This window comes from Megalopta genalis, chromosome 5 (genome assembly GCF_051020955.1).
Source record: "Megalopta genalis isolate 19385.01 chromosome 5, iyMegGena1_principal, whole genome shotgun sequence".
NCBI lineage: Eukaryota > Metazoa > Arthropoda > Insecta > Hymenoptera > Halictidae > Megalopta > Megalopta genalis.
This window is the reverse complement of record NC_135017.1, coordinates 23,616,281-23,642,190: the sequence shown is the minus strand read 5'-3', so window position 1 is coordinate 23,642,190 and position 25,910 is coordinate 23,616,281. Positions and strand designations below refer to the sequence as shown.

Below are 25,910 nucleotides of genomic sequence, written 5' to 3'. Positions count from 1 at the left end.
CTGTCATTAACGAAAAATATTGCGCGCGACCGCTCGCGTTTCTGCGGACAATTAAGCACTCTCCTTTGACAAAGAACCAAAGTATTTCCAATATGTCGTGCTACGATTGTTCTGTGAAAAATATCACAGCACAATCCTGTGGAGCCGATTACTGTTGGGTGACCAATTGCTGTGTCTTTTGTTTGTTTTCGGGCATAATTGACTTTATATTCATCGAATATTAATATTAAACTTATTAAACTTTATTCTTATTAAACTTTCCTATTCTTTTATTATGTTCATTTTTGAGTTAAAAAATTGAATACGTATTATTCAATAAATATAAATTTAATTATGCCCGAAAATAAAGCAAAGGCACAGTAATTGGTCACCGGTTCTATTACTTTAAATATCACGTTCTGTACTCTAAAAAAAAAATCTCACTGATCATAGAAGAAAAAAGAATGAAACTCGTCGTAAATTCGCAAGAACTGCAGACAATGCAACTCAACGGTCGATTAAGCGGCGCGATGATCGTCACATTGTTTGGCATCGATAAACGAGTAACACGGTCCTCGCGGTCCTCCGTCCCGAGAGGGGTGCCTCCGAAGAAATAGACGAGCGCGAGAGCTGCCTATAAATGTGTTCGCACCTAACAATTAGCGGGTACACATCGGGGAGCACGTAATAAAGCAATGATCGTGGTTTACGAGGCAGTATATACCCCCACCAGGAAACCGTCCAACCGCAGAAGCGGTCTCCTCTTTTCGCCCGCGCCGCCTCTACCTATCCCTAACGACGGGCACAGTCTGCCCGTCCATTGCAGCACTTATCACGGAAGAAACACTTTGTCCTCTGGCCCGTAAAACTAACGCCTTGTAAATTGCCGGAGGGTGGCCATCCCCCTCCGCACGGCACAGTCCCCTTTTATTTCAAAAACTGTCCGAATATCCCCGGGCCGCTTCTGATCCCTTTACTTCCGTTTTCCAGCGGATCACAGTTCTGGATCCTCGGGCAAACTTCGTCGGCTAGCGAAGATAAGATCGATTTTTGGGGACCCTCCGTTCGCCGATTCTGTTTTGGAGTTAATTGTTCTAACTAGAAATTGACGAGGAGATGCACGCGCGAGTGGTAAGGATCCATTTTTGATTCTTAATTTCGTTCGCGATTCTTTTTTATATATTATATCCAACGACTCATCGTGGTTTCCGTTCTCTGGAAACTGATATAATTAAGCCGTGGATCTTTCGTGCGAAATATAAACGTTCCGCGTCTGTTGCGAGAAACAGGAGTTAATCGGGAACTCCTATCTTTCTTTAATGATTTCAATAAGTTGAGAATGGCGTATCGGAATCGTTCGGCTGTTCTTTTAATTCGCCGCTGTTCGAAATTGCAGCTGTTCGATTTTTATCGTGAACGCATAAAATCCGCGGTCTACTTGTGTAATGTACCGGCGAACTCTGTTTACCCACGTTTTGTCGTTAATTGGCCCAGATCCTTGCGCGGCCTCGTGATTGCCGAACGTAACGCAACGAATGGGTCGACGGGTTCCGTGCACCCCTGCTTAGAAGTTAGTTGACAGGGCGCAGGCGGAACGTTTTGGGGCGTTTTTAATTAAGATTACGCTGAATTCTGATCGGTGACTCGGCGGACGTCGTTTTAATTAAGAACTCGCAACTCCATAACGAAACGGACATTCCTATAACTTTCCGCGGCGTGCATTAACATACTGCTCCCTCGTGGCTCGCGTTATGGCTCGTCCTCCGCGGCTTACTTAATTAAGGACCGGGCATTTGGAATAATCGGCCGCTAGACTACCGATCTTTATTAACCCGCGGCTTTACCCCCGCCGCGAAACGCTCGTGCGTTTTCTTCCACGGCGAAGAATGCCATAAACGCGTCCGTCGCGGCGTATACGTTATTCCGGCGGACGATCGCGACGTGATCCTCTCTATCGGCGATCCGTGGACGACATCTTTGCCCGCTGAACTCGTCGCGGAATTCCCGGGAAAGTATTCGTTTCTCGTAACGGACTTGTCCCGCCGGGCAATCGATTTCCGACGGAGCCTAATGGCCGGCATTTTTTAGAATTTCGAGAGGACTGTGCGACGCCGGTGACAACGTTTCCGTGAATTCGACCGACGGTTTTGACTCCGTGCACCCTCGATCTGCATGGGAATCGTCTCCCGGGACAAGTGCAAGGCTGATTTACATTTATATCTACTGTCTCCGATGCTCGTCAATGACTCGACGTTTTCGAACTTCTCGCGGGATCGAGGCATTATTTTTAGTAACGCGAAAACGGTTGTTGAAGCTGCGGGATCCCGAAAACCGACGAACATAAATTCCTCGAATATCAAATGCGACGGCATACAAATTATTCCTTGGCCAGTGTTTCAGCGAGAACGCTGCGTTTCGCAAACTACGAACAGCGTCGCCGCGATTCGCAATTATCTGTTCGCAATCTCTGTTTGCGTAGAATTACGAATTTATCGATGCCTTTATTTTTTTAGATTAAAGCTTGAAACCTCTATATCAAGATAATGTTTCTGCGTTTGCAGTTTGATGCACCCTCACCACTGTAACCCTTTAAATATGAGGCCGTATTGAAATGCGATGAGTGGTCGTATTGAAAATTGCCGACTTTGACGAAATACACGGACTATATAAAATTTTTCTCGCGCATGCCGTATTCTGTCGAATGAAGTTTGATCATTCCTCTTTAATTTAAAAAGAAAGAAACTCGGCTGCGATTTTTTCCCGCAAAGTTACAGCGCTTCAAAGTAACCCTTGCATTTTTGGCGTGAAATCAGAGCTTGCATTAACATGAGATTTACGCACGCACACATACACCTACGAAAATTCTTGTGGGTGAATTTCATCGAAAGGAAGAATCGCGAATTAACGAGTCAATCAGTTCGTGTTCTCGTTCAAAAACAAATCGCGGCCACTGCGTTCGTAATTGGCGAGCCCTGTCCCGTTCGCAGAGATAATTTCGCTGCCGGGACAAGACAACATTGTTTCCTCCCGTGTTGTTTTCGAGGCAACAGTCGCTATCACATGCGATCCAGCGATTCCGCGGATATTTACGGCGCGGTGTTTCGGTGCGTTAAACGCGATCACCGCGATTTTCTTCGTTTCCCATCGTTTTACTCGACGTGGTCTGCCGAAAGGCCGCCATAAATATGTATAAACGGGATGCACCGAACTTTGCTCGGCCGACGTCCACATTCTGGAACATCGTGGCGACGTTTAACACGGAATCGCAATGAGCCGGCCGATATAAATAATAAATCTTCCGCGAAACCCGGCCCCATTGTCTCCAGACCGGCTTTTTCGAGCCGAATGCATAATTCATAACGCGCGGACATGGTGACATACGCCCTCTGCGATGTCAGACGACTGCAGCTCTCGTTTTCGACCCTCGTTAAGAAGATCCTTCGATTGAGTAACGAGTCTGCAATTTACGTAAACTCGTGAAGTGGTACGATGATTTAACGATGCATCGTTAACCTTTTTTTAACGGGCGGTACGTTAATTATGGAGACCTCCTGCGATCTTGAACTTTGTCGAATAGGGAACACGTTGATTGTATTTTTGGAACAGTGATCTGGCGATTTTTGACATCGCTGATTGCTTAGGAAATTTATTTGGTGCCGACGGGTCAAATGCCCTTTCAATTTCTCTACAAAAATTCAACATAATAATTCTACTAAATACTACTAATAATAATGTAGTCTAATATATATAATAATAATGGCCTAACTCCCGTTAATACTAGTAATAATTATAATAATAATCGTTATTATGGTAATGATAATGATAGAATGATTATAAAATGCGAACGATAAATTTGCTTATATTATAAAAAATATGTAAATAAATACGCCAACAAATATACTTTTCTTTGGCTGAGAAATAAACTGCGAGTTTTTATAGTCGACTGGGAAGTTTACTTCAACTTTGAATCAATGAGAAGTTACTAAAAATTCATCGGTCTGACAGGCCGATGCAGAAATATTGATTTCTTCGCACAAACAGAAGGCGTGTGTTGCGCAAATCTGTTACCGATTTGGAATAAAGGAAAGACAGTTATTTTACCGTGGAATTGACAATGGAAAAAAATGTGCACCTCTCGACCTGGTTTTATCGATGTTCCCGAGTACAGTGTTCGAAAGTGAGCGCGTACCTCGAAAGATTCGAAGGAGTAAGTTACAGCGATGCAGACCTCGATCCGTACGAACCATAATCCCATAATTTCTGATCCCAGTCGCGCGATCCAACGGCTAACGAACAAAACGAGACACAGCCGGAGCAAGAAATAGTATTTACTGCTTCACGCTGGACGGGTTCTGTCGCTTAAATAATATTCTATCGCGGTTCTTTCGAGGGCACAATCGGCGTTGACGTCACATTCGAGCCAAATACGAATCAAGTTCAAATCGAGAGAGATTTTCGGGCGGTCGATGAACCGTGGGTCGGCGTCCTGAAAAATCAAGGGAAAGGGGTCGCTATAATTTTCTGAACATTTTTGGTGAAACATTCGATCCGGAAGTTGCAAAATTTGCGTCAGTATTGACCACATTTATTCCACGCATGAAATAATCAAAAGTCGCAAATGGTAGATGAGAAATTGCTTGCTAATTCTTCGTTTCATATGTTTCAGAATTGAACAAAAATCATTCTGAAAAGTAATAATCATTTCTGATTCACTACTTCACAGTTTCCTGGTCAGTGTCATAAAATCGGAACGCTGAAAATTTTATGTTTGTACCAAAGCCGCGATTTAAGCTCAAAATGCATACAAATATTTCAATAGAAGCTATGTCATCTGGCAGAGACAGAAAATTTGCAATTAACCCAGCTAAATAATTCTGAATATTTCGTTTCGATTTCTGAGGTTCCATTTTATCCAAGGAATTATTTTGTTTGCGTTTCTTTGCAGCTTAAAACGAGGAAATTATAAATTCAGAGATTTCCTAAAGATTTCTAAGCTCGCTGTCGAACACATCGACTTTCTTCATGCATAAAATTCCGTTCATCTCTGAAACTCCATAATGGATGTCCTCATCGGCATATGCCAGCCCACGATCCCTCGGTAGCCATAGTGTCCCCAGTTTCGCGATATTCAGCCAGATGGCGGTGTTATCGCGATGGATCGACACACCGGAAGATCCCGATATTCTTATCAGATTATTCGATAACTAGATACGAAACTCATCAGAACGAAGATGCTTCTATTTCCTCATTTTACTGACTTCCAAACTTCGATATTCTCAATTACGCAAACTTTGTTAGTGCCTCTCATTGAAACTTTCAAATCGATCAAAGATTTTTCTTGCATTCGAGTATACTTGTTATAACACAAACTGTTGCCATTTCTTGATAACGAGTATGCTCGTGAAAAACAGCTAAATGATTAAGAGGGATACGCACTTTGATATTCTTTATTAAATTATATATTCTATAAAATTATTGCATTCGTACAAAATATGAAGAAAATCGAACTTATACAGTATAATTACCGTAACTTACACGCTTCTCAAAAAGATTGCAAGAGGCAACTGGTTAAGTAAGCGTAGAAACCCTTAAAGTAAACATTTAAAAAACAACATAGTGCATACATAAATATACATTCAATCATTTTTATTCTACTCGTTCGACGGCTATATAAAATCTCTTTCCTTTTACCTCCTTTTCTGCAACGAGGGAATTGTTTTACCCGCGCACATGAATAAATAAACAAACGATAATTCGCGCCCTACTTGTCACACTTCAGGACACAAGGATCCGTCACAAATCGCCCTGACAAAACCCTCGGGACCACTCCGCGAAGTAAAACGAGCCGAGTTCACGTGTCGAAAGCTCTCAGCGAGGTCAAAGCCGAAGATAATCCACAGCGTCGTGTTTCATTCGAGCTGCATCTCGCGATCGGGTCAGGACACGTTTTCGCGTGGAGTCCCGTTAAGAGACGCAAGAATTTCGGCCGGGAATAACAGTTCGTCTTTGTGTAAATTTTTATCGCGTCTCGATAAACCGGGACGAGGAAGGACACGCGGGTCCCGGCCGAAAGAGACGCCGCGGACAGGCAGCGGCAGCGTGGCGTCCGGGGTACACGTATATGAGCAAAATGTAACTCTCTCGAATTCCGAACATGATACCCGGCCGGAGAGAACATGGACACGCCGCGGTGGCCACAGGTACGACAACGCGATAACACGCGATTCGAGGACTCAATACGCCGTTCAATAATTTCCGAGGGGAACACTCGGTGTTCGGTCTCTGGCTTAATTACACGGCGGGACCGCAAAGTGCCGATGGAATTCGAACGTCGCTTTCGTAACGAGCGAGACGGAGAGCAACGGCCAGGTTAAGAGAGAAAGAGAGAGAGAGAGAGAGAGAAAAAGGGAAAGAGCGAGTGCGTGAGACAGAGCGGCGGGGGAAAGGGGCAAAAATATAAAGAGAAATCACGGTGCGTCCCTCCGCTCCCACCCTCTCGATGTCTGTCGCAACGTTCACCGAAGAATTCGTAGCTTATGGTCACCGCGGCGGCGCAAAGGTTTCCAGGAACCCAGGTTCCTCGTTGCAGTTGTCCTTTAATCAAACGATCGCCCGTTCTTCCCCCACCCGTGCGCCCACCGGCAGAAAAAAGGTTTTAGACCAGAAACGCCTAGCGGACGCGCGGACCTCCCGGTAAAATCCTTTAATTAAACTTAATTAAATCCGTACAGTGTATTCTTTTTTACGTGTTGCACCGTCGCGGAAATATTTCGGGAATGGCGAGCAGCCACCGGGGGCGTGGGGTCGAGGGTGGGGGGCGAGACACGGGGGGCTTTTGATGTTTATCGAAGCCGGTTCCCTCGAATCACGATCGTCCTAGGAACGTTAATTCCCTTGCTCCGCGGTTCGATTAAGATTCGAGGGACTCCATTACGCGGCAGAGAGACTGCTCGAAATCGCGGCTAATGCGGATCGTGATTAGACTGCGGATTTTATGCGCGCGCGCTGCGCCGAGATACCAAATAAATACATTAATGAAGATTGGGCGAGCCGGGCTCTTCTGCGGTCCCAGAAAACATTGCGATCGGAAACGACGGGCTCGCAGGCTCCAGAAAGGGATATATTGTCTTTATAACCGGAGGTTTTATGCGCCCGTGACAGAAATTCCATTATTTTCGAGATGTTACCGAGTGATTGAGAAACAAAATGAATTACCAGTGGCACCTGACCGTTGCGATTCAAGCGATCGATTCTGTTCGATGATCTGCTATTACTCTCTGGTCACCAATTAGTCAGTTCTTCTTTTGTGTTCAATCAGTTTTAATATTTATCTCAATTTATTCATGCGCATATAAGAGTGAGGAACTCTTTTTTACAAACAGAGAACAAATATTGCCGGCAATGGCTGACAATACGAGAAATGCTTATATGTAAATATAATGATACAGAATATGCATATGTAATTAGTAGACCGCGGATTTTTATACAAAATTAAAACTGTTTGTATTAATTACAAGATATAGTCTGCTACGTAGACGCGAATTTCTTTCCTAAATAATTTTAATAGGTTAGTAATAATGCAACAGTATTTCGAAACTCTTCGAGATCGTTTTCACAGTTTTGCATTTGGCTTTCTGATTTTTCTCATAAATAATCAAATTCGCGGTCTAGTAATTATTGAACGTGAAAACAGGACGAAGGAATATTAAGCGCTAAGTGTAACCTTTTGTCGACGGACAGCGTGAACGGAAAGCACATCTCGATCCGGAGGAATAAAATCGAGAGTAATCGAGGGTTCTTCGGAGCCATCCTCCCTGAAAGGGTTCTCGGGTGTCATTGGGATCCTGTTGCAGCGTGGTTGATCAAGCAGCGCGAAACAAAGAGGAAAAAGAACGGTGTACAATATATCCGGTGAAATCGGATCGATCGAGCGAGGATCCGGCGAGTTTATCCTCCCTCTTTGCCGGTTAGGCTCCCCTCTGCGGGGAGGTCGAGCTCTCCTGGAGTAACACGGGCGATGAGGGAGGGACGTTATCAGCGTGGGCAGTCGGATACCAGCACTAACTCGTCATATTTCCTACCTGACATCCGCCCACGAGCTGATATCTGGCTTCGCTCGGTCGGTTTCTTCTCAGGAAAATATCGAACGAGCCGCTCGTATACACTGCGGCCACGTACGAATTTTCGTATTTGGCTGAGATCACGTTTGGATAAAATGGCAGCACGGATCCCCTGCTGACGCCGATATACGTGTATGTGTGTACTGTACAGAGACGGCTGCGAACGTGGTCTAGCCGGGCGGCAGCACGGTTACTTGTTCCGAACGAAACCGGCCGTATTTACACACGGAAACGGATACACCGACACGCACGGCTCACCGACCATAAGCGGGATGGACGCTTACTGTCAGTGCACGCCGAAATGACGCCGGATCGATCTCTACGAATTCATTAAACATCGATGCACGGGGGTATTCAGTTATTTCCCGGTCTACGAATTTACTTCAAGACCGCAGATAATTTTAAATAATTTTAAATAATTTTCTCGACATTTCATCTTGCAAATATTCCTGCATGCATTCCTGGATTTCTCGCAAACCTCATTCGATGTGCATCGGCTGAAATAATTAACAAAAGGTAACGCAGAATTGTAGCATATATTTTTTTCGCGAACATCATTCAATGTGCTGAAATAATTGACAGAAAGTGACAGAATATATTCTGTAATTTTTGACCAATTTTTGACTGTTCTCTTCGTCAGCCTCTATCAATGTGTCCGATTTAAAATAATTACCGAAACGTGGCACAATATTTTCTGCACTTCTGCCTAATTTTTGCTTAGACATTTCGCAAACATTAATAAGCCTTAATACTGAAAATAATTGACAAATAGTAACGGAAGATTTGCAATGCTTCTGCCCATCTTCTGCTCTTCTCGCAAGCCTGTTTCAAAATGTCAGAGCTGAAACAATTGACGAAACGTAACGCAATATTTTCTTCGGATTTGCCTGATTTTTTCTCAGATATTTCGCAAGGATTAGCCGAAATAATTCGCGAAGAATAGCGGAATATTTGCGACACTTTAGCCTATACTCGCTCGCAAGCCTCTCAGAAACTGACACGGCTAAAATAATCGGCAAGGAGTAGTAGAATATCTTCCGAGCTTTTATCAAATTTTTCATTGGGGCGAATTTCTCTGAAGGATTCTCGCGAAATAATTTATTAGAGTGGGATTTCTAGGAGATCGGCAGCGGGCCAATGAAAAAGTCGAGCTGCGTGCACACACGCGCGAACCAGTCGTGGAAGACAATATGCGTCGCGCGCAAAATGGGGGTGGGTTCTGCGGGGGTTTATACGTCCGCGATGGCGATACGCTTTTCTTCATTACCCCAGCCGTCACGTATGACGCCGACACGGATGGGAAAGCGACGGTCCCGGGCACCGTGTCGAATAACAACGTGCCCGGCAACACAGGGGAAATTATCTTTCCGGTTCTTAAATTGAAAATATCCGCGATAGATCGACAGCCGGACGTAGCTGGACGGAGACGATGCTTTTGCGGGAACGTGTGATAGGTTCGACCGAATTCGGCGAAGTTTTTATGGGGCCTCGGACGATGGGGAACGACCTTTGTGTTTAGAGGCGTCGAACGTGGCTGCGAATGAGCGTAGTTTCTGCTCTATGGTGCTTGTAGATCCGTCGGGGTTTCTAATGGACAAGAGGCTATTGATTCTTCATCAACAGTTTTCGGTGACCGTAAAACCCGAGACAATAGGAACATTTTAGTTTGAGCTCGTTTTATTTGAAATGGATTCCTGGAAGCTGGAAATACGATTAGTTATTTGTTTTTAAAGGGGAACAAATTTTCAGTTGTTGTACTTTATAAATATTACTTTCACTTGCTTTTTAATTAATATCTATACTCTCGGTATTAACCCTAGGTATAGGAAGGTAATAGAAGGTTTAAGGGTGGGACATTTTGTATGCACGTATATTATCTTTATTTTATGTTAGTTTTCTGTTCGAGATTACCTATTAATGCAAAAATAAAATATACAAAATTTATAAAAGAACAATATTAGATCGTCGAAAACATTTTTTGACCCTTCCTTAAGCACGCTATTGGTTTCCTTCCTAAGCACGATCAATTGGTTTTCACGTTGTTTCTTCTGTTTCTTCAGTTCAATGCACCAGCCGTTTACTTTTGTGTTAAAATTAATTTACAATTGACCGTGCCTAATTTGATATTTATTTTATGACAGGGCAACGTGGAAGTATTACTGTCCGAACGAAATGAACCGCAATTCGTCAGCTGAAAGTGATCAAATCGGTATCGAGACCAACGATATTTACCAGGGAATTTCTATTTTTCATTCATCCGTTAACAGTGTTCGGACGAAAAAAAAATAACTAGCGCGTCGGTGGAGAAGTAAACCGGAAGCGGGGGTGGCTAAAACACAAGTTTGAAGCTTTATGCTCGGAGAAAAAAATAGTATTTCGCGCGGCCTGTATCCGCGCGGAATTGGCCCGTAAACAAGCTTGCTCGTCAAACTCGTGATGCGGATACGGGCGAGAATGGCCAAAAGTCATATTTTCCCTTCGTCCGTTCGACGGAGAAAGAATCTCTGTTCGCCGCTCAAACTGAAACGGAGAATATTTCGAGTTGGATCACGGATTTTTCCCTTAACGCTCGCCCGTTCCCCAAAAATGGTGAAAAAGACGCCGGCGGAGAAAAGATCTTCTTACTTTATTTCGCCAACCTTCGCACGCTCTTTTTTACGGCCAAATAATTATTGACACCTTCGCAGTTCTCGTTAAGAACTTCGCTCAAAAGTAATTAGCCTAAACGAAAATGGCACTTTTGACATGCGTCACAAGAACAGCCATCTTGCGCGACGATATTTTAATTTTTCTATATTATTCGCAACTGTTCGCGCTGTTCGGCGAACGAATTTCTGTGCAATGCGAGTTCATTCGTTGCCTCCGTTACACAAAAATGAGAGATGACTGAAATCATGGCTCCAGGTATGCTCGAATAATCCATTGCCAACATTAAAGCTTCACCGTATAATTTAACGACGCACGATTACATAAATTTCTCGCTCGTGCACAAATTGTTATAACCAGACTGCGGATTTTTATACAAAATAAAAATCGTCGGAGCTGCGTAAACATTTATTCCGTTTCGTGATCATTTTAGTAACTTGCAAACATTTCAACGGTATTTTTAAGTGTATAAAATGTTTTTACCGTTTTGCATTCGATCGCCTCGTTTTCGTTATAAATCCATAAAATCCGCAGTCCAGTTACAACGTAAAATTATAGAATAATCGTCGAGAGCTGCGAGGAATTAACATTCAGATGTGAAAGTCGCGAAGATGGTCGCGTTCAGCGTTCCACCATCGCGATCCGTCGGACACCGTGTCGCATGGAAATTGGTAATCGCGGCTACTGTCTCCGGTGAATGGAAAGGCCGGTTTCCAGGAGGCGGTGGTCGTATAAATAGATATACTCGCATAGACGTGGACGTTACGGGCCGTGGTAAAAGGAACTTTACACGTTTTACGCAGCTACCGCGTTCGCGACGGCCGACGGTAAAAATGGCCCGCTTATGATCGACGAAACGGAAACTTTAAGCCGTCCGCGGCTACATTAATTCGTCTTTGGTGTTTCCACTGTGTCGACAAACTCTAAATCGTTGGACGCTTGTATTTAAGCTTTGTGGATGGCACGGGGTGTGTAAAATAAATCAGTCTTTAAATTTTTCACCGAAATTATGACGGGAGACGTCGAAGAGATATAATCGTCGTTGGGGACATTCTCGGTGGCGTCCGGCTGCAGAAAAATCGGCGGAGGAAATTATGCAGAGTCCTCTATTTTTAGTCCGAGAACGGTAAGGAGCTTTCGATCAATTTTACAACGCGCAATTATCGTATAACAATCGTAATAATTATCGTAAGTAATTAATTATACGACCGAGGATCTATGTTTCGAAAGAATTGAGCTACTTGACGGTCAAGTGATCATAATTATTAAGGAAGATACGAATTAATTATCTAATCGACAGAATACTGCATCAGATGCTTCTCGATGCAAGCAAATTATGAATTCATTTTCTAGTCTTGAATAAAAATCGACGGAAGACCGTTCTACCGTACCAACAAGCGCCCACGTAAGCAAGCTACGAATTCATTTTCTAGCCTTAAACAAAAATCGATGGAGAACTGCTCCATCGTGCACACCAAGCACCTACACGTTTGCAAGCAAGCCATGAATCAATATTTCAGTTTAGAATAAAAATCGACAGTATAAATGGACACTAAAGTGTAAACAAATCTTAGAACCACCGTCCCAGAAGGCTGCAAGTCATTCGAAAAGGCGTTCTTAACCGTTTCAGGGTTAATTGTTTCAGGATTTTAATTGCGCGTGCGTAAGGGAAAATTCCAAAAAGAACATAAATTACGATATAAAACTGGTGCTTATTAAAAATATTAAGAAAACAAGATATTCTCGAGTGTACCTAGCAACGATATATCGTTGCTCGGCACTAAAATGATCGAGGCGACCCCGTCATTGTACGAAAAATTGGCAACAGCAACGATTGAACGGCAGACTAATTTGCCGATCTTGAGAACGACAGACGGTCGTCACGGAGAGATCGCCGTGGGTCTGCGAATAAAACCGGCGTTCCCGAAAACGTGCGGAACGCCGCCGATAAAATCGAGGCCGGGTATAGCGATCGATGTGGAAGAGAGCCGGCTGGTCGCGTCGGTGCGATGCGAACGCGAACGCGAGGCGCAAAACAAAGACACACGTAACGCAGACGCGAGAGGAATGGGAGAGTTGCGCTGCCCTCGGGATAACGCGCGCGAAACGTCTAAGTACGTCCGGGGGACGGAAATATCTCGTTCCGTCGAAACCGTCGGAGCCGTCGGGCTCATCGCCGCGTCCCTTTTTCGTCGGCGAAGGAGACTGCGGCGTGTTTCGCCGGTTGCCATGATTCGCGAGCAGACGTCGGCTCTCTCTCTCTCTCTCTCTCGCATTTCCCAGAGGATAGCCACGAAGCAGAAAGCCCGGCCAGGGTCAATTCCATATCCGCGAGAACAAAAATGACGGAGCGGCGGTGTTCGCGCGCGCAGCCCATTTTCCTCGGGAAGCCACGAAAAGGGCGGGGACTTGTGCCGTTCGAACCAAAGGGGGAGACGCGGGGAAACGGCCATCGTGCATTCCAATCTCCACAAAGTACAAGATCCGAAGGATCCTCTCGAGCAAACGTGACCTATACGGGGCCGTTTCTCGGGAATTCGACGGCTCCGCCAAGAATTTTCGTCGCCTTCCCTCTGCGTTCTTCTGCCTCCCCCTTGTCGACCGACCGCTGCTCTGCCAAGTGAAAATTCTTCGGGGAACCGTTTTCGCGAGCTTAAGACCGAGCAAACCGGACCGAACCTGGCAAACCCGACGGCTCTGCGGTTCTACTCGGCGATATTGCAAGGCGATTTTTATTTTCCTTCGTTTTGCCAGTGGATTTTTTCGGGGATTGCTTCATTCCTTCTTCTTTCCGGAAACTCACCTTTCTTCCTTTCGTTTTTTATCGTATCATATGCATAGAGAGGCGGGATTTTATTTAACACTAAAACTACCAGTCGAAATCACCGGCTCATGTCTTCCATTTTAAAATGATCGAAACTATGAAGAGCTTTTCACAGAAATTGAATTTCAAGATATGAGCACGAATCATGGTGAAAATGGCACAGCGACACACGTCGATCATTTTTAATGATCGGTAAGTTCAGTGTTAATATCTTCAATATATCGTTCGTCGTTTTCATTGTACCTGCTGCTTCGATTTATCTCGGTGAAATTGATGAGCAATTCTTTCATTTATTTAATTTTATCTTTTACATTGTAACGAAGTCACTAAAACGATTCGCAACTTTGATCTTCTTCGCCTCAATCCTTACGTAATTATTTGAAAATTCAAACCTCCATCGACTCGTCGAGTTTACAATATTTCAACATAAATTTGTTTACTAATTTGGAGATACGCAATATTTGACGCAACAATTAACAGTAATTGACAGTTCGGTGAAGGGTTGAATCTACCACGACTTCTTCGATCTTTCGGTAAAGTAAAAATCGTTCGATCCTTCTGCAACATGAATTAATTTAATCTTGTAGCAGATGTTCTGCGGAATTAATTTCGCCTTGATCATATTTTACATTCTACGAAGGAAAACATTAACATTGTAACTCTAGTTTATCTCACAAAAAATGTACGAATTCATTCGATAGCCGCAATTCAATGGGAGTTCAGAATGCCAAGTTCAGAAACACGGTTTTTACAACAGAAGCAACGATAGGGGACGAAGTGAAAAATCGAAGTACATATCTGTAAATATTGAAATTGATTCGCAGTCGAGAAAACAAACGGCGAGGCGTCGTTTCCTTATCTCAGGGTTAGTGGGTCATCATGATCGTAAACGCGGCGGTTTTTAACGGCGACGACGACGGCCGGAACGGGGGCGACAGACGCGACACAGGCTTGATTGAATTCCGCTCGATAAGGAATTATTTTCGCGCGATGGGGAATTAATCACTCGACGGTGATAAGCCGTTTCGCGGTCGCCAGACGACAACGACGACGACGACGACGACGAACGAATCGCGTGGTTGTTGTTCGGCGTCCTGTTGCATATTTAACGTCGAAGAGTAACGGTTCTGGGAACTGTCTCGTATGTAACGATATCTTGTAATTGCATTCGGCTTTTTTTCAATCGCTGAACAGCACAAGAAGATGCAAGTTCCAATAATATCGGTGACCAATTAACCGTTGCCTCTGCGAGCCAGTGCACAAAGTTTCCCCATTGGGGTGGATTTTTATAGAAACCGTCGGGTTAGACAAGCCGCGAGATGCGTTTGCGATTTACGCGAATTCGCCGCAATTTATAGTGATTTACAGCGCCGTAAATATCGCGTTTTACGCGATTGCGAAGATCGGTAGCTGGAAACGTAAAGATATGACCGGTAATGCGATTAGGCCGAGTTAATCCCCGCAATCAGCCAACAAGTTAATTCTCGCCTACCTCCTTGTACGGGTTTATGCAAATCGCATTTTTATGGGGCAATTCACGCACTCGAGCATTGAACAGAAATTTATACGGTATGTTACAGCAGCCGATCGGTTCGTAAAATAAATCGAAAACCACGCCGATCTCGACACCGCTGGTTAATTCGTTGCTCCAATTAATTTCGGAGCGAGAATGGATGGAATAGGATCGCGATCACGATTAGATTATCGAAGATCGAAAAACTACCTTCCAACGCGTTACTGAGGCGTCACTAAAAATTGTTCTAACACGTTGCAAAATAATTTTTACGTTATCAAATTCACTTATACTTAAAAAAAAACGATTAAAAGAGTAATTTTCGCAGCGTATCGTATATCATATTATATTTCTTGTTTCTTCTTTTTTATTTATTTATTTATTTATTTATATATCTTTTCACCGATTCCAATGAAATTTTCAGTACGCGCATAAGTTACCGATATCTACAAAACACATTTTTTACATTTTCGTTCCGGCTGCAGATTTCTCTTCGTCATTCCAAGTAATAGCAAAATAAAACGAATATATTTTAATCGTACAGTAAATTAGTTGCTTTAACATTTAAAAAAAAATTCAAGCCACTTAGTCCAGTTTTAAAAAACTTATTGCGTTTTAAAAGGTGTTCGAATAGATCTGACAGAGAGTCAGCATTGCAGGTAGAAAAATGATAGAGGACACGTAATTTTGAATTAGAGTTTTTTGGGGATAAATGAGAACCGGGCATAGGCTACCTGGTGCAGAAACCGAGTCCAGGTGCGAGAGAAGGAGTCGCCGACTTTTTCTTAAGCGTTCCCCTCACGTTTGCTGGAAATTCTCGTTTTCCCGGCCGCGTGTCGTGCAAGCTGCTGGAATTTTTCAAGTCCCCGCGAGGAAAAGTGCTCGCGTAACTGTTCGATAAGGCGGCATAAAGGTCTCGGACTGGTCCCGCAATAAAGCTCGCGACCGGGATAGCTACCCGGTAGCCGTAGAAGAACTGCTGTTCAGCATGAAACACTGTCGTCGCGCCGGCTGATTTAGAGGACGACGATATATGCGAAATATTCCAGCCGAGAGACTCGGCGATCGTTCGACTCTCGTCGCTCCGTCGACGATTTATTGCTTTCCGCGTTCCTTCGTTGTTCTAGCGATCTAAATTCATCATCGCCGATCGCCGCAGCTTCTCGTGCGAATTTATTTCTCTCTCTCTCTCGAGGAATTTATTTTAAAGAAATTCGACGGACTACTTTCGACTGCTTTCTTTCGTTTGGCAGAACTATGTAATTTCGACAGCATTGTAATTCTATTTTTGTCGCCAAACCTCTTTCGAATTTAAATTTCAAATGACATAAGCAAGGAATTCATTTGAGAAAAGTCCGACTCTACTTGATTTTCGGAATTGATTATTTGAACTCGGTAATTTTGTAATACTGATGGAATATGATCTTTTTATTCTGAGAAAACGGAGCTGCAGATTATTGGATATCGTGAAAATGAAATTGGATCGTAAATTGGACTCCGTATTACTTTTTCCAAAATTGTATCTATTTCAAGAATAAGATATGAACGTACTTTTCTTTTTACTATATTGTATGTATTGCGAGCTTCAGATATGGACGCAATTTTATTTTTATAAGATTGTATTAAATAACGAACGATTTCGAACGAAGCAGATTGAATTCTTATATGAGAAAGATCAGTTTTTATGTTTATGTACTAAATGTGACGTATTAAACGATACAAAGAAAATGAATTCATAAATTATATTCTGCTTAGAAGATTAATCATAATATATAAAGTACATATTAATATACGATAAAATAAAGTAGAAACTATCATGAATGAAACTTTCCCTTCGTGTTGAGTATAAGATAAAAACAATCAGATAAAAACAATGCCGCCACGACAAATGCTTAAAAATTAACCACCTACACTAACAATTGCATAAAATGTTCTCTTGTCCACGTGGTAAAAAATAATTCCATTGAGTCGTTCGAAAAGTTGTTTCGTTATTCAAGAAAAATTCGTTTCGTAAGGGCGTCGTAAAAGCACTCGGTTCAGTATTTTGCCAATAAAAAAACAGGACTTTTGCGAGCATAAGGTTTGAAAACTACCAGAAAAATGTGCAAAATTATTTTCTTTTTACTCTAACCGTCAAAAAATCGTCTTTCAAAAGCAACTTTCCATACGATCCGGAAGCAATCAGTCTACGCAAGTGTCTTTATCTTAAAAAACTTCGGCGATGATTTAACAAAATTGATCTGACAAATAATTTCCGACTGAAACAGTGCGAAAATATTTGGCCGGAGCGAGAGACGAAACGACCTCTGGGAAGAAAGAATCGTCGGATCGACGGAATTGTTTTAATGGAGACAGAAGCGCCGCCACGTTCTCGCGATTCCTCGTAAAACGTCGGACCCACCCCTTCGGAGCCGGTACAAAGAAATAGATTTAAAAACTCGGAAAGTTTTATCGGCGGAATTGCACTTGGGGGCCCGGAGCACCGCTCCCGAGTGGAAACTTCTCGAAACTAGTTTCCCCCGAGAAGTTTCGTGAGAAATTCTTCCGGTAGCGTTGCTGATGGCGATCCGGAGCAAAAAGGAGAGAAGGAGACGAGCGAAGGGTTGGTGACCTAACGGTATCAAGTGGTTCAATGGCTCTCGAGATACCTGACAGGTATTCCTGCTGCTATCTCTCTCTCTCTCCCTCTCTCTCTCTCTCTCTCTCTCTCTGTTCTTTTTACCGAGAAAGGGAGAAGAATTGCATTTTCTCCAGCGATTTGCCTCGATCGATGCTACCGTCCAGGTATCCCTCGCCTCGAAAGGGTTACAGCGTGCTCCTTTTTTCACCGTTGATTTTCTCTGGTTTCCCGTAGACCGCGGCCGATGGTCAACCCCTTGGTCTCGCCTCGGGTGGCGATTTTTTTTGGTCTGCCGGTGGAGAAAAAATATTTTCACTGTCGGTCCCCGGTCGTAAATCCTTCCGCGTTCCTCGGAAGTCGTCGGCTTCCGGTTCTGAAAGCAGTGCAATCCACGGATTAGAAAGGGTTGAGGCAGCCGGGCTAAAAAAAAAGGGTTACGATCGGGAGAAAGTCTGCACGGCTGACAGATAAGTCGAAACAGCCGTGATTATCGTATTGTCCAGTCGATGGAGGGTAGCTGCAACGTGGCTGCCATTTTTTCGGACGGCCTGGCCAGTGTCCCGCTGTCGAAGTCCAGATTTATGCAGCCGGGGCACGACTTGGAAAATTTTCTAGACCCGGCGAACGATGTTTCTTCCCGATTTCGCTTCTCGTGAATTCGTTCGGTAAATTTATGATGTTGAACGCAAGTTAAAAGTGCGCTCGGCGAATATTCATTGAATTTTATTTGTTCTTCGATGATTTACGTGAACCACCCTCTGCGATCTGATACCTTGACCTATAATATCGTGTCGGACTCGACGTTAACAAGGCTTTGGGACATGATCTATTAAGCGTGGATCGTCTTTACATGAAAATATAAAATACAAGGAACATTATTAAACATAAATGATCTGTCTCAATGTACGAATTTATTAGCGACAAATCGGTGTTAATTAACGTACGAAAGAAATCGTAGTGCAAGAGCCTAAAAGCGAGCCTAAAATCTGTGGAAGAAAAATTGAGTCTCGGAAACATTTCTAACTCTCGACTTCTAGCAACATTTATTAACTTTTCGTTCTTAATCATTTATAAACGCGTCGAACGACTACGTGGTAACGTTCTACAGACAACAAATTTCCATAACGTGCCGAGTCCAAGGCGAAAGCTGGCTCCGTAAAGAAAAATCATGAAACAAGAGAGGATTAAACGCGGCGAAACGGCGACAACGTCAGTCACGAACGAAATACAGCCCGTTGTCGGCGTAAATAAAAATCCATAAATATCGACTGGCATCGAGGCGACCGGCAAATAATCCGACAGATCGTGGATCGCCGGAGCGTTTCAAGTTTCAGCAACGCCATGGATCACCGTCGATGATGCCCATATCTCCGAGATTTCTCGCCGAGGCCTCGTGTTATTTTCGCCTGTTGCTAAAGACCGTTCCCGCGGGCCCCTCCGTATTATAATTCACGTGGCATACCTCGCGCCTTGTCATTATGAGTTTTTATAGAAAGCATACGTTCCATGGTTTTACTAACAATCGTACCTGTTCGAGGAGGCTCGTCTCGTATACAATCCGGCGCGTCCGCGTGCGCCGCGCCGGCCATCGTTGCACCTTTATTCCCGTCGTTTATAGGTGTTCTCCGCACCGGTCGCGACAGTCGTTTCCGTTTTTCGACTTTCTCCAGCCTCGCAAATTGTATCTCAATGTAGGGTTACGGGCGGCCAGCAGGGCTTATTTATTCCGCGTGGTATCAGCGACCATAATATTCGATCCTACGCGAAATGATCCCGGTAGGTATCGCGCGCTCTCCGCCTTTCGCCGACGAGCCGGTGTCCGAGAGCGTTCCGTGGCCAGGGCTATCAACCTATCGGAGACCCGATATCATTCCGTTTTATACATTCCTTTTGATCCCTCCAGTAATATGTTTTTCCCTTTTTACCCCTCCCGCCACGAACCCCGGTATCTCGGAATGCTCGTGTACCCATAGATCGGGTCTAATTCGAGGCTCGTGGATCTCGTGTCGCGATCTGCCTTCGCAACTTTGTCCCTCCGCCGGACATTGCTATCCTGGTCGCATAGCTCGCGTGCTTTCCAGCTGGACTCGATCAGGGGGGATCAACCCTTTGCGATTTGCTCGGACCCGGTCTGCTGCAGTCGATTTTTTAATTAGTACGCCCGAGACCGTAGTGTTCTCGCCTCGTTTCAGCTTTCTGTGTAATTTTTGGAACTCTACTTTGATTATTAAAAAATTGTGTTTCAATTTTTTACTGAGGTAAATAGTTGTATTCGTGCTATTTGATTCAGAATTTTTCTTGTCGATGAATCTTGTCGAAGCTAATTTTACTTATTCTTAATTAAGCGATTTTAATGGTTAGGCGGAAACAAAAAGTATTTTATAATTATTGCGAGTCTCGGTGCGTTCTTGAGGCTGTATATTTTTCTTTAAAAAATGGTATTTTAATTTGGATACTGGGAAAAGGTTATATTTATGCTGGTAGCATGTGACCCTCGTTGGAGCTAATTTTGTAATTATTAGTAAAAAAAGAAATTTCAGACTTGCAGGTCATAATATGTTCTGAAGAGTCTGTATTAATTATACGGAAGGTAGTGTTCACATTCTCTTCAAGGAAAATCAAAATGTGCGCAATCGTACATTATCTCTTCTATCGTCATCGAAACTGGCTTATTAATCAGCATCTGGGAAAACAATCAATTTTATAATTACTGTAAGTTTTTATGCGCTCTGTGTACTATATATTAATTTCAAGAAGATGGTATTTTAGTGTTGGACAGGAATCTATTTTAAATTTTCACCGCCGATTTTATCGCAGCGAATTTTCTAAAATTGCATATGAATTTCGCTTCGGAACGAAAAGATAATTCATATTCGCGTTCGATACGTCTGGTTTAATGAAAAGGACGTTCCCGCGGTTTCCTTGAACTGTCTCCGGGATAATAGCTACGCGAATCTAAATTCAAAAGGAGTCTTAAAGCCGATCGAAGAACGCAGGAGAACGATCCCGGCCGAAGTTCCTCCGCGGACCAGAGAATGAAATTGCAGCGATTCCGTGTAATTAAATTATCGGTCGTGACGACGATTAAATTATCCCCCGCGGCAGGGATTGCGCCTCGAATGCTCGAACAGCTAATTGCCTCTTTCCAATCCGTGGATAAAAGTATACGGTTCAAGGATGACGGACTTTTATGCATTCCTATTAAGGACTCGGCCCGATCCAGTTAATTGTGGAACGAGACTTTTGATACAGTCGAGCAATTATCGGGAGGAAAGTGGATGCGCGATGAAAACCTCGGAAAACTCGGATTTCGGGACCAAACAGCCTCTTGATTTTCCAAAGTGCTTCGACGACACGGTCGATCTTTGTCGAAAATGTTTATCAATCTGTTGGTAAGAAAATTTGAAAATGATTTACATCGTAAATTTAGTTAATTATTTTTTATTATATTTATTATTATTATTATTATATATTATTATTTTATATATTATTATATATATTTATTATTATTATTATTATATATTATTATTTTATATATTATTATATATATTTATTATTATTATTATTTTTATTATTATATTTTTAATTATATTAGAAGTTGTTTAACCTAAAAATTTGCAGCATGATAATGCTTAAGATCTTTATTAAAGAAAATTTTTCTATATATTATTATAAGTTAACAATAAAAATCACCGGTTTTACTCGATTATATTATTAAAATCACTCTCAAATATATTAGTAATTAATTTATTGGAGCAGATATAAAATGAACAGTAGTAAAATTACCACTCTTTTTGCACTACAACGGATTCCTTTTTCTCCGTTTACGCTAGTCTTATTTTCGACACGTTAATGGCAAATCCATCTTTTAATATTAATCTATAAATATAAATATGCAACGTTTCCCTGTTATCATCAACAACGGAGTCCACGTTTAATTAGTTAAACTATAATTATTAGTGATTATACCGAAGTAGTTTCACTGTTAAGTGAAACAATTAAAGTGGCAGTTATAGGGACGGTGGCAGTAATTGAGACGTCTACGCCAGACGAGCAGCCTTGCAGATAAAACGCTAGTATAGTTTAGCTTGGCAGATAAAACACTGTATCCTTCAATATTGAATTCATCCTTCGGAAGCGAGAATCGTTTCCTTCTCTTTATGATTTCGCACCTCGGGCTACGATAAATAAAATGAAACTTGGAATAGCCACGATATCGGGCTCGTTGCAGTTTCGAGCGCATCCAAGGAGACGCTCCGGTAAAAATGGTATTAGAAACCGACGCGGAATCGAACTGCATAAACTTTCTATTCAGAAAGTTGTGTTTTGAGTGCGCCGAAACTGCTAATGCAGGAAACGAAATTCCGCGTTCCCGAAAAAACATGAATCTGCATAAAAATCCCGTGTCCGCTAACAACGGCGTAAAATCCGCCCATACCCGCTCGCCCGCCGAATCCCGTGAGCTCGTTCGTCTTCTTTGTATCCTTGGCCGGGGTGCCGCGCACCCTCTCGCCGCACAAAAAAAAATATGGAAGCGAATTATCAAGTTATACAGTGCCGGGGAACGCTCGCGGATCCAGCCGAGTGTCCGGCCAGGGGCGTGTAACACGTTGTTCAACCGTATCGGGGAAGTCGTAAAATCGGCGGGCGCGCGTTGTTGACGTTCAACAAAACAACGAACAAGAAAGGAATGAAAAAAGAGAAAAATAGCGGGAAGGCTGGTGAAAGAGGAGAAAAGCAGAGAATAATACTAAAATACGAGCGCGAAACGCGAGGATACAACGGGCGGACCGTGTAACGAAGCGACGGGCCAGCAGAGAGGTTCCAGGATGATAAACAGCCGCAACAAAGTAGCAACGCGGGGAACAGAGGCGAGCTGCGCACGGGATCAATATGGCAGCCGGTGGATTCTCTTATCGTGGCGTTCGCGTGCGCCCGTCTGCGTCTCTCTCTCTCTCTCTTTCTCTTTTTCTTGTTTGCTCTCTCGCACACTCTTTCTCTTTCTCTTTCCATTTCTCTTTCTCCCCCGGAGTGTGCCGAGTGTTCAGATACGTGTGCAACAGCAAACGGTGGACACGCACGCCGAGCGAATCGCCGGCGAATTTCGAATTTATAAATTTTCCATGCGCAATATTGCGTGAGATTGCCGCGCGTCCTCCGCCCACCGGTTGATTACACCAATTTACTTGCATGCAGTTGTTGCGGACTCCCAACCCCCTGCACGCCGATAGTACCATTTCGTGTTCCTCCATACATGGTGTCTCCGTTCCCCTCTTCGCTGCTCCCGAATCCCCGCGTCCGCGAGATTCTTGCAACTTTGTTCCCCTAACCTCGGTTTTCTTCTCGGATCGTTCCTCGGGAACAGTTGCCTCCTCCGATGGTAAATACGTCGTCGGTTTTTAGATTCTGTATCGACTTTTCATGTACAATGATTTCTTTCAATCGCGACCGCTGAGGTGCATATTAAGTGCATATTAATGGCTTAACTGGCATAATAATGACTTCACTGGTTTCCTTATTGATTACACGTGGTTCCGTTCCGCTGCATCTTCTTGCTTAAACTGTCTCTATGACTGAACTGTAACTCAATTAGGACTACTATTGAGTGTAGTATTATAAATACAAACAGTTGGATATTTTTATATAATAATTTCAGCATTTCGTGTTTGTAGCGAGACTGTCGTTTTGCTGCATGAAACTGCAACAAGGAACGAGGCAAGATTTTTATAATCTATTTAGCACTTACAAGAAAATTGGACGATAATGGATAAATAATCTTTGCGTTGATCTTTGCAAACGTTTTTGGAACTGTGTTTGGAGACTGGTTTCTTCCCTTGATCTTTTGGTTTCCATTTCTTGATGTGTTTTATAGGAACTACAGAATTTATTGAAATAAACGAAGATGGTTGCATAATATTCTTTGTAAGAGTTAGGTTGCATATCTTGAAATTGACGAAGACACACTGAGTACGTGGCTTGGAGTTCGATTTGACTATTCGTACAGACGCTGCGAAGAGACGGGGGGTGGATCGATGCCGGGTATAGTTTGACCATGCCACTGTCTTTTTAGCTTCGTTCAGATGTCAAATAATCCTAAAATACTCTAAAGAACCATATAACGTTTATTTTGTATAATACAATGATGATAGTTATGAATTCGTAAAAATCCGCGGTTTGACACTATTTCCGCCGATATCTTGTATTATACAATTTACCGAATTAATTCTGTGACGACTATAGCAAAAGTCGCGACGTGATTACATAGAAAACATAGAACATACAAAATAATCTTTATTAAAAATGATTAAAAGATGTCTTGAAACGCGTTAAGTCACCGGTGACCGACGATCCAAATTTTTTAAAATTATATTTTCGTATATAAATAAATTTTGAATGATTCGACGATCATAAAAGAATGTCCCTAAATATTATTAGTCACGAAACAAAATTTTAATGAGTATCATTCAAACATTACTCGCAGGTTTCACAGAATTATAACGCGTTAACTCCTTCATCCCTTAACCGCTTAACGTGTTAACTCCTTCGATAAAAATAGTGTTAAATAGAAACGATTAGGTGTCTTGCGACACCTTCGGCGGAGCCAGCGTTAACTCTACGAACGCGGGGCCAGTTTCCCCAGACTCAACCCCCACCCCGAAGCAAAACATGGCGCATCGACCCCTGTGATTCCGTTGACACCCTGTAGACTAGATTCGGTAGCGGGCAGTCGCAAGCATGCGCCGAGGTGCGGTCGTTTCGCGTCGCACTCTCGCGGAAGTGTGTGCCCGTGGCCGGAATAACGGGCTCGTTCTCACGCGCAGAAAATTCGTCGCAGAAAATGCACGGAATGCACGAAGTGCGCCGAACGACCCCGTCCGCGGTTGTTACTTTGATGGCGCGCGAAAAACACGCGAAGAAAGTACGGCCGGCGCGGCGGACGGGGTCCCGAATTATGAAAGTTCCTCGTTCCAGGCGTAATTGCGCGCCCCCGACAATTTAGCCGTAGCCGCCGCGCCCGCGCCGCACCCCCTAGCACCCTAGGCTTTCGGCCAGATTTATGGCGGTGCCGCGTTGTCACCTGGATGGAAACATTCGGATTATTTTTCTTCCCGTGTACACCGGCTTAATCCTTCGAACTGCGGAGCTGGGCCGAATGTAGCTGTGACAGTGATCAGGGTGGTTCTGTGACAAGGTTCTGCATTTTGCATCGTTCAGGATCGTGTTGTTTATGACCGAAAAGAAATTGTCAACTTATTCGTGGTTGCTCACTCGCGTCGCAAAATATATCAACATCTTTTCAAACGGAGTAACTCTTTTCCAAACTCTTTTCCTTGGATCGACGGGTGTTTCTGAAGAATAAATGTACAGAAATTGTATTAAATTGCAAATTGTTTGAAATGATAATGCGATTAAAAGATCCATGGTTCTGCGACTTTTTACCTGACCGAAGTTTTCTGCAAATGGAAAAAAGCAATTCGCAAGGTTTCACATTTAAATTGTGAAAATATCAGTCTTCCACGTATTACAACCGAAAACAGGTAATTTTCGCATCTTTCAGCGCCTATAGCTCGACTGTGTGTCAATCTATTTTACAGAAAAATTATTGTCATTCGAACCAATTCGAAGAAAGTTATTCCGTTTGGGAAGATGGCCGGCTGGCCGATTGCAATTTCTACGAATAAGAAATCGTGGAAATCTGTATTCGCGCCGGCATCCGCAATCGCAGCTATGAGAAATGAATTCGCGATGGTTCTTTTTTTATCGCGTTGCTGGTACATTACCACGAAGATACCATTAATAATCGCGATTTCTAGGCTGTTAGTCGGCTGGGCGACGGATTAGCGCCGTTCTCCGTTCCCGCTCCGGCCGTATGCCGACAGATTCTTGTTGCAGATCGCATATCGGGCCACTTAGCAGCCTCGGCTTAACGAGCAACATTGTCGGCTTCCTCTCAATTAATCGTTCGATAATGAACTCGGGAGCCGCGCGCCCTTTTTCGAACAGCAGAGAGAAACACGCGGGCCGATCGTAGATCGCCGCTACATTGTTCCCCGCTCCATGAAATAACGTGGAAACGAATGCGCGCGCGATATCTGCACGCAGTCGCCGCGATGTACACGCAATTCGCGAATGTGTAGTACATACATGTGTGTGTATACATAGCTATGGGTGTCGATGCTATCTCGCAGAAAGGAAAAATGAAGGAAC

At 43.4% G+C, this 25,910-nt stretch overlaps 1 protein-coding gene across 9 annotated transcripts in view; it reads left to right on the top strand.

Moving 5' to 3' along the window:
- LOC143259440 (uncharacterized) overlaps positions 1-25,910 on the top strand; it is a 475,413-nt gene that overhangs the window by 81,827 nt on the left and 367,676 nt on the right. For 3 of the 9 annotated variants that reach the window (XM_076521695.1, XM_076521697.1, XM_076521696.1), the window contains exon 2: positions 970-1,110. The exons of the other annotated variants lie outside the window; for them this stretch is intronic. In XM_076521695.1, coding sequence (XP_076377810.1) covers positions 1,096-1,110 — 15 coding nt within the window. In that variant the 5' untranslated portion in view covers positions 970-1,095. The remainder of the gene's footprint in view (positions 1-969; positions 1,111-25,910) is intronic. 9 annotated transcript variants of the gene reach the window in all.